The 9,699-nt window shown below is 35.5% G+C and overlaps 1 protein-coding gene across 2 annotated transcripts; it reads left to right on the forward strand.

The window, feature by feature from the left end:
* The first annotated feature begins 568 nt into the window (after positions 1-568).
* Positions 569-8,202, forward strand: LOC113655194 (kynurenine--oxoglutarate transaminase 1-like). 2 transcript variants are annotated; one of them, XM_027165581.2, is made up of 15 exons: positions 648-712; positions 920-1,013; positions 1,109-1,155; positions 2,102-2,160; positions 2,749-2,896; positions 3,143-3,292; positions 3,442-3,528; positions 3,676-3,801; positions 3,892-4,012; positions 4,304-4,380; positions 4,607-4,696; positions 5,572-5,758; positions 6,201-6,277; positions 6,368-6,454; positions 7,481-8,202. In XM_027165581.2, exons 4-15 carry the CDS (start codon positions 2,108-2,110, stop codon positions 7,547-7,549), a joined length of 1,272 nt encoding a protein of 423 aa, XP_027021382.1. In that variant the 5' UTR covers positions 648-712; positions 920-1,013; positions 1,109-1,155; positions 2,102-2,107; the 3' UTR covers positions 7,550-8,202. The 2 variants fall into 2 exon arrangements, with proteins under 2 accessions (XP_027021381.1, XP_027021382.1); XM_027165580.2 differs by lacking the exon at positions 1,109-1,155 and having other exon boundaries at positions 569-712.
* Positions 8,203-9,699: the final 1,497 nt, after the last annotated feature.

Below are 9,699 nucleotides of genomic sequence, written 5' to 3' on the forward strand. Positions count from 1 at the left end.
GTGATGCACTGCACACGTTGACACGTTTGTACCATAGCTAGTACTATCTTATTTGGTAATTTGTAAGATCAAACCTAAAGGGCTATCCTTCACTCGCTTACTGTTTACTTTCTGCCTCATGTGTCCACTGCAGATTTGAGGTTATGGATGGTTGGTGTAATAACTTGAAAATTTTACTATTAGGGTGCTAATTAGGTATTATAGACTTAGATGCAGATAGACATTTCTAAAGAGGATTAATGAGTAAATATTTCTCCTTGTCATTACACCCACATTACATCATTACAGGTGTCATTACACCTGTTACTCTATGTGCACTCGTGATTTTGAGTGTGTTATGAAATCATTTGTCAAAAATATAATCTAGGATGGAGAGCAGATCTAGGGACACAAAGCTTTCATACAGTCTGGGATAGAATGAATGTAAGAGTCTTCGAATCACTCTGTGTATATGAATCGGTGTCGACTCCAAAATGTCCGCAATTGATTCACTCTTTTGGACTCCGCCAACACCGGTAGTAGGTTCAAGGGTCAGGTGACTGTCTAAACGCCTTGTGGAGTCTTATTAGTGCACAAACACAACAGCTAAAGCGTTGTAGTGCCCTTAATATAGGGAGGAATAAGGTGTTTGGGATTGAGCCATGATTTGACGAACCAGCACCTGATTACAGAAAGAAAAGTTAGCAGCAGTGTAATGCGGATAAACAACACGGTAACTGTTATACTGTCGTATGAAATCTTTTTAAAGGATGTTATAATCCCCAGCAGGATTTGTGCTATTTAAAACGCGGAAGGATATAATGTAGTGACAGTAATGATATAATGGCTATTTTGGTCGGGAATTTGAATATTATATAATGGAAATAAACAACAACAACCACCCTATAGTCTGAATTACATTTAATTTCTTTCCCTGAAGGTGAACATTGCACCCTGTTATGTTTAGGAGGGTGCTGGTAAATGGTGCCACTGTTTGGAAATCATCACTAATTCCCACTAACCTGCAGATCAAGGTTGGTTTAGAGAGACTTATATACATATATATTTAAAATAACCCAATGTTCAGTGTTGGATGAGTATTAGATTCAACTTTATTTTTTGAATTCAGACTATTTCAGCTGCAATTGATTTTTCCTGAAGAAATCAAATATTTTGGTAAGCAGAAATATTTGTCATTTAATTCATGAGTTTATAGCCAGAGAGCCAAAACAAAATATTATGGGATTATATATATAATTTTATATATATGTGTGTGTGTGTGTGTATATATATATATATATATATATATATATATATATATATATATATATATGAGCAATAATAGTGTTATTAAGGTATAGATTCAACTTTGAGAACCTCTGACTTATAGTCAGTTTTGTCAGACTGTGTTTTTTTTCTTTTCACTTCTCCATTTTTTTAAAAGTATTATCTTTTTTTCAACTTGTTCTGATTTAAGTACAATTTTGCAATCATACTGGAGATTCCGGTTATTTTCACCGCTACATGTGATCAAAACCACTATTGCAGAATATGATGTATCAGACAATTTTTTTCAAGCTTTTTTTGCTGACATTGGGCCTCATTTATCAGTGTTAATCAGTATATCAATGATACACAATGAAAATCTTTTAATAATTACCAGCACCAAAAGATTCATTAGATGTGGATAAAGTGAGATGACAGAAAATTGTTTGATCTATAAATGGAATATTGTAGATACCAAACACATCCTGCAGTGCAGTAGAGGATGTATGCACAGATTGACAACATATCAGATCACTACCTTATTGGTCATTTAGTGCTTATTGGTTCTAAAGTGTTAAACTTTACTGAATAATAAAATAACAATAAAATCACTGTTATTGTTAGTCTTAATTTATGGATTTATACTGACTTACTTTTTTAATTTCATGCCATTATATAACAGGGTTTCACAAGATTTTCATTAGAAAATTTGAAATACAAGCAATTTAAACTTGACATTGTAATCTGTATATAAATGTGCCATATGTAAACATTTTCTGAACTTACAGGATTTTCATAAATACTGTACATTTGCTGTGTAAATGCTCCTATAACTTTATGCCCCCCCCCCCTCCAGACAATCATGTCCCGGCATTTGCATGCACGAAGGCTTGAAAAAGTGGACAAGAATGTGTGGTAAATATTTACTTTTTTTTTTTTTTTTAAAAAGATGACCAAAGTGCACTTTTGTTTTTGTCTGAAGAGCCTGGCTTTGGTTCACCTATAACAGACCTGTTATATGCATCACTAATTCTTTTGCTCCAGTTGCACACATATGTTTATTCTACATGCTTGCAAACATTTTTTTTATTATCATTTATTTCTTCTTTTTCATACATTTCCACATTTGGACATTTGGATTATGTTAAAAATCACATAGTATTGTACTATGTCTAATTCGTATAGCACACAATTATCCAATTACTTGGATTATGCAGTATTACCTATAAGGCATTTCTGGCTTCTAGTGTTTCCATTATGCTTAATTTTATAATGATAACATTTTTTTGCCTACACAATAAGCATCTTCCTTCCAGTATGTTGAGGAGTACATGTACATCATTTCCATGCAGGTTCATTACAGTCCTGGCCATGGTGAAATTAATTACTTATAGACATTTTTCGTACCCTCCTTTATACATCTACCTGTATAACTACTAAGTATACCAATACATCTTGATCTTACAATTTACCTATTGTGATTATTTGTGTTTATCTGCTAAGGCTGGAATTTACAAAGCTAGCTGCTGAGTATAAGGTAGTGAACCTGGGACAAGGATTCCCTGATTTTTCTCCTCCCAGCTTCCTCTTGGAGTCTCTCTGCAAGGCCATCAATGGAGGAGCCTCCACACACCAGTACACACGTGCCTTTGTAAGTGATTTTTACATTTTCTTTTTTTGTTGTTCATTTTAATTTTTAATCTCGATTTTAGGGTTTGTTAAATAATATAAAACAATAATCTAAAAAAGGTTTACTAACAACAGATGTACATAGAAATGCACATTAATACTTCAGACGCACATAAATCCCAGGCTTAATTGGCCTTATGTACCAATATATTTGTATTATTCATGGGGAATCCTGTTATATTGAGTACAAATGCATTCTGATTTACAGGGCCATCCACCTCTTGTCAAGATCCTTGCCAAATTCTTTGGGAGGATTTTAGCCCGTGAAATAGACCCCATGAAGGAGATACTGGTTTCTGTGGGAGCCTATGGGACCCTTTTCTGTGCCTTTCAGGGTCTGGTTGATGAGGGTGATGAAGTAAGTTTGTGTGTGATATTTATTATGGTTTGGAATAAATATTTGTCACTTCTAAATGCCACTGATTTTATAGTGAAAGTGATGAGGTTTGATCATTATCAGTGAGATCCATATGTGCCATCCTCTCTCATGCTTGTTCTGTGGTACAGGTGATCATTGTGGAGCCTTTCTTTGACTGCTATGAAGCCATGACATTAATGGCAGGGGGAAAACCTGTCTTTGTCCCCCTGAAGCCTGTGAGTTTTAACTTTCAAAAGCTCAAGTGCACTAGTTATAATGTGTGTTTATTTATTCATCAGAAATTATTTCACACACACACACACACACACACACACACACACACACACACAAAAAAAACCGGGGTGTTTATTCATATCCTGCAGCAAAAGGTCACCGGTCCGGCTTTGTCTAGTGCTGATTGGGTGTTATGTCCTGAAGAGCTAGCAAGTAAATTTAACTCTCGTACAAAGGCTATCGTCATCAACAATCCCAATAATCCCTTAGGCAAGGTGAGTTCTGCCCATTTGCTTTCAGAGTTTAATAGCTTAGGCAAATATATTAAAAGAAATCTGAAGATGAATAATTTCATCAATTATTAGGTCTTTCAGAGGGAAGAGTTACAGATGATCGCTGACCTGTGTATAAAGCACGATGTTATTTGCTTCATTGACGAGGTGTATGAGTGGCTTACATATGATGGAGCACGACATATTAAAATAGGTAAGAACACGAGTTTCCTCTAGATTTAAAGACGTAATGATTTGAGATTAGAGCTGATAGTAGCAGAAAAGCCTCAAAATGATGTTTTTTTTTAAATAGGTAAGAATCACAATTCCTGTGACTGCTGAGACATTCATATTAATCTACAACATTTAGAATATAAACATGATAATGTACAGTATAAGGCATATAAGTTATTGTTCTATCAAGGATAAGTAATAAGGGTTGCTTAAAGGTTTTGTCAGATAATTTACTTGTACTTGTATCTATTTGTCTGTGTTTCAATTGTAGCCAGTCTTCCAGGCATGTGGGAGCGTACGATCACTGTTAGCAGTGCAGGCAAGAGCTTCAGTGCTACAGGATGGAAGGTAATATTTATATATCACTTCATGAGTCTGGTATGTTTCAATGTTTAGGAAAACTCACTTGTGCATTTCACATTTGCAACCTAAATGTTGTAATATTTTAATGGATTTGTCTGGAAGACTGCTTTTTTTTCCTGCAGTTGTCTATAAACACAATCCAGAATAATTGTATTCTCTATGTTTCATCCTTGTTTGTGAATGCATTTCCTGATTCCTACATTTGCTTTAGGTGGGCTGGGCTATAGGGCCGGGACATCTACTGAAACATCTGCAAACTGTCCATCAGAACTCCTTATATCACTGTCCCACTCTTAATCAGGTAAAAAGACAACTAAGAGCATTTTCCTTTTGCCATCCACTTTACACCTGCACATTCTAAATGTTCTAATCAGCCAATCAGATGGCAGCAGCACAGTGCATAATATCATACAGGTACAGATCCAAGACTTCAGGTAATGGTCACATCAAACATAATAATGTGATAATCTCCAGAGAACATCACATACTGTAGAGTCTTAAATGTTCACACAGAATGGTGTGAAAAACAAAAAAATTTTGAGTTGAGGGTCTGAGACACCTTGTTGATGAAAGAGAACAGAGGAAGATGACCAGACTGGTCTGAATTGACAGGAAGCCTATCGTAGTCTGTACAGTAGGTAAATAGAAAAGCATCTCAGCCTTGCACAAACATTGATGTGAATTTGGGTTCCACTCTTTTCAGCCAAGAACAAGTATCTGAGAGGGCATGGGCTCAGTATATCTGGGCAGTTAAAGACTGGAAAAAGACTAGGTGATATTTTTCCTAATTTCCTCTCACAAGGAACCAGTTGTGGTGTTTAGCTGTTGTAGCTGTGGTATGCTAAAATGCCTTTCTGCTACTATGATTGTAAATAATGGGTATTTGAGTTTCTGTATCCTTCCTAGTACCTGGCCATTTTGATCCTGCCCTCTCTTATCAAGACATTTCCACCCATCTTTTTTTCCACACTATTCAAATATATTCTTCATTCTGATAGTTTATGTGAACATTAACTGAAGCTACCTGTGTTTAAATGTTTTTTTTTTTATTGTGTTGCTGCCTTTTTATTGGCCACATATATAATTGCGTGAATATTCAGGTATAAAGGTGTTCTTAATAAAGTGGATGGTGAGGGTTTTTTTTTTGATAAATGTACATACTAGCTGTGTTCTTAGGAGGCTGTCGCTATGGCTTTCGAAAGGGAATATGAACTGTTTGGCACAGAGGAAAGCTATTTCAAACAACTACCTACACAGCTGCAGTCCAAAAGGCTCAGGTTAGCTGAGTGTCTGAGGAGTGTCGGACTACAACCTATCCTGCCTGAGGGTGGCTACTTCATGATTACAGACATTTCCTCCCTGAGTGAGTCCTCATATTTATATTTATATGAGTAGAGGAGGGTAAAATTAAGCCTACAGGTTGATAAGATGTACATAAAAGACAATACAGGGGCTCAGCACCAGGAACTTCCTTAAGGGCTAATAATCAAACAAGTGTAAGAACCAATTCAACTAGCTACTTTTTCTTATTTAATTACTCACTGATAGTGTAAACTATAAAATTCCCTACAAAAAACACAGCACATATACGCTGCATTTGACATTGCAAATGAGCCATCAAAATGATTAATATTCAAAAACTGCACAAAATCTTTCTAGTGGTTGTCATCAAGCTAATGAGAGCTGCAATAACGTGCTTAGCAGTAAATGGAGCACAGCTTGGTAGGAATGGTGGATTTGTAAACAGTAGACAGACACTGTTAAGACACATTTCCTGTATTAAATCCGATGTCTTTCTCCTGTAGAGGTTGACTTGAATGACCCGAACTCCAAGGATGAACCCTATGACTACAGATTTGTCAAGTGGCTTATTAAAGAGAAGGTAGCTATAAATCATAAGATGTTTACATTTTCCAAGTGATACCTGTTTATTTAATGAAAATGAACAGGATATGTTTGCATGTTCTTTCAGCGTTTGGGTACTATCCCTGTATCTGCATTTTACAGCCAAGAAAGCAGACCACAGTTTCAGAACTACATCCGATTCTGCTTTGTAAAGGTAAATTTGTTTCTTAAGATACACAATATATCCAAAGGTACAGTATGTGGACACCTTCCCATCACACCTATACAAGAATGTTAGAAGCCTAATATTGGCTAGAACGTATATAGCAATTTAATTTCCCTCAGCGGAACTATGGGGTTCAGCATGACGATATCCCTGATGTGAAAGATAATGAGTTGCCTGCACAGTGTCCTGAACTCAGCCCGTACTGACCATCTTTGGGATGATTTGTAATGCCAACTACACCCCAGGCCTCCTTTCTTGATCTCACTAATACACTTGATCCTGGATGAGGAGAAATACTCACAGCCACACTCTAAATTCTAGTGGAAGGTTTTGTTTGGTTCACCATGCTCATATGACATTATTGACATTATTTACTTAACAGTGTCACCCAAATGAGGATGAGGCTCCCTTCTGAAATTGGTTCATCTCAAGGTTTCTTCCTCATATCGTCTTAGGGAGTTTTTCCTTGCCACCGTCACCTCCGGCTTGCTCATTAGGGAAAATTGTTAGATATAAATATTAACTTAATTTTATCCTTTAAACTTTAAATTTTAAATTGAATTGAATATGGGTCTGATGGTCAGGTTTATATCTATTTATGCCATATATTGTACAATTGATAATAAGAATAATACAGAGAAAAGTATGCAAAATATTACCATATCAAGACCCTCTAATGTATGTTGTCAGTACAAAAACCCTGGAATTACATTAACATACCCTGTAATTTTCCAGATAAATTGTAAATTGATTAAAATTGTACTAGATTTATGGCATGAGTCAGACATCCTTATCCAGAGCGACTTACATTTATTTCATTTATACAACTGATCAGTTGAGGGTTAAGGGCCTTGCTCATCTGAACAGTAGTCCAGCTCATCCCACTTCCCCTCTACAAGTCCTTTAATTAGTATTTGTTTGTCATCAGCTATGCAGACAGTATAATGAATGAGATTCATCATAATACATAAATATTCATATATTTTTTATTTTTTTATTTTTTTTTTATAAAAGGATGACTCTACCCTCAAAGCAGCTGAAGATATTCTGAGACAGTGGATAGAGGAAATAAATGGAATATGATTCTGTCCAAAACGAGCTTTGCAAGTCAGATGTATGGAAGTAGGAAGAATCTTGCTTTATTATAACTGTGTAGTAATTAAACCAATTATTTTTTTCCTTTTTTTTGTCTGTAGATATATTTTGTTGTATGTCAGTAACCTTGTCAAAACCCAGCTAAGTTGCTAACCAGTAAACCTCAGGACATGTGCCCAGAAAAGTCCCTCAACAATTCTAGCTGGTGTTACTATACATTTTAATTATTATGAGCAACTTTCAAAAGATCATCTGTTTTTTTTTTGTTTTGTTTTTTTGTGTTTGTGATTATAGATTCTATATGAATCTAGTCCTCTACCTAGCTCTATTATTATCGGTGCATTTATCTAAATCTCGTAGAGCATTATTTTTGTCACTTTTATGTAAAAAGTCTACTTCTGTTCTTTGTCACATGCTCCTGCTTGATTATGCTCATGTGTTTTGTGTAAGTTCAGCAGTCAATCTAAGTTTCTTTATTTAATGTCTGTTTATGCCATGTTTTAAATGTAGCTTCCAAAGCTTAATGTGTATATTTTTGCTCAAAGCCTTGCCATTAGTGTGTGTCTCTTGCTACTTTGCTATGTGGTTCTAAGTTAATGTATTCCCTTTTCATTGTAAAATAAATCTTATCTATATTGCCATCTATTGGTGTCTGTCCCATTTTGTGACACATAACTCTATCTATATTGCCATCTATTGGTGCCTGTCCCATTTTGTGACACACCTTAGTTTGTGCTCGTACATAAAGGATTATCCACAGTTGTGAGTGCATATTAGCATGTCCTTTCCTTTACATGTAATTATAGAGAGGCATTTAAGATTTAATCCTGATATTGCTGTGCATATGTGGATTTATTTTTTAATTTATTTTCATGAAAATTAAACAGGACTTTGTAGTTAGCTATTAGACAGGAAATAGACTAATTGTCATATAATGCACAACAATACCTTTGGCACAACATAGAAAGTCTAAGTAGTGAACATGAAGCCATTTATCTTTCATAATCAATTGCTTGTTGGCTTTAAATAGTATTTCTGCATGATGAAGATGGTTAATATAAGGTGTGGCTAACTTTGACTAGGGAACACATTCTGTGTAATCTTTGAACACAGTTGTGTGTCACAGGAAGGAAGAAGCACATGTAGACATCCCAATAAATGTAGGCAATAAAAATGTGTTATGTGTCAATGTTGATGTACTTACTCAGTGAATGAATAAATGACTTTATGAATGAATTTAAATATCGGGAGAACTGAGGAGTTAATGTCATCTTAAGTTTGGAATGGAATATGTTTATTAATAAGCATGACCTGTCCAACAGTGCAGGGGACTATGACATTTTTAATTACTTATTTCATCCCGTTTAGAACAGGACTGAGATGACATACAGGACTGAGGGGGAAGCTTTCTTGGCTGGATCAATGCTAATAATTTGATTAAATAGTTTGAGTGTGGAAATGAAGTCACAGATTATGGCAAAACAAATCAAGCTCTGGCAAAGTGCTTCAATGTGAAAAGTTTAATTTGTTTGATTCAAGCTTTGAAGCCTCTGTGTTAAGTGTCACACCCCTACTTTCCCCTCTGGGGTTCTTCTACATTACAGTACATTACAGTTCACTGCCACCCATCACTAAGCACATCTGTTGGGTTGCTCCAATTCCCTGGGAGCTCAATCAGAGATCTCTGAGGCAGTAGCAGGAACCCTGGACCAAGTGATCACCATAAACAGATCTTCCAGTGGTCCCAGATATTTACATGGGCATACATATTTATTATTCCTGATACTGTAGAATCTGCTTAAGGACTCCCAGACTGGGTAACAGCTTTTACCTCACTCCACAGACACCTGCATACTTCCAGTTCCTGCTGCATTTTATTTATGTCCTCATAAGACACGTGAGTGTCTTGTCATCACCACTGTCAGCAAACCTGTCTGTATATGAGAGTGAGAGCTATAGCATACAATAATATAACTTCATTCTTTAGAAAAGTTAGAGACAAACACGTACACTGTATGCTCAATATACTTTTTATCCATTATCTCTATTTCAATTGTTTTCATGTTAACAAATAACAAATGATAAGCTAAGAAGTAACAGTTAAGACAGAAGTGTCATTATTTAATTTAATTTAATTT

This window comes from Tachysurus fulvidraco, chromosome 26, assembly GCF_022655615.1.
Source record: "Tachysurus fulvidraco isolate hzauxx_2018 chromosome 26, HZAU_PFXX_2.0, whole genome shotgun sequence".
Taxonomy (NCBI): Eukaryota; Metazoa; Chordata; class Actinopteri; order Siluriformes; family Bagridae; genus Tachysurus; species Tachysurus fulvidraco.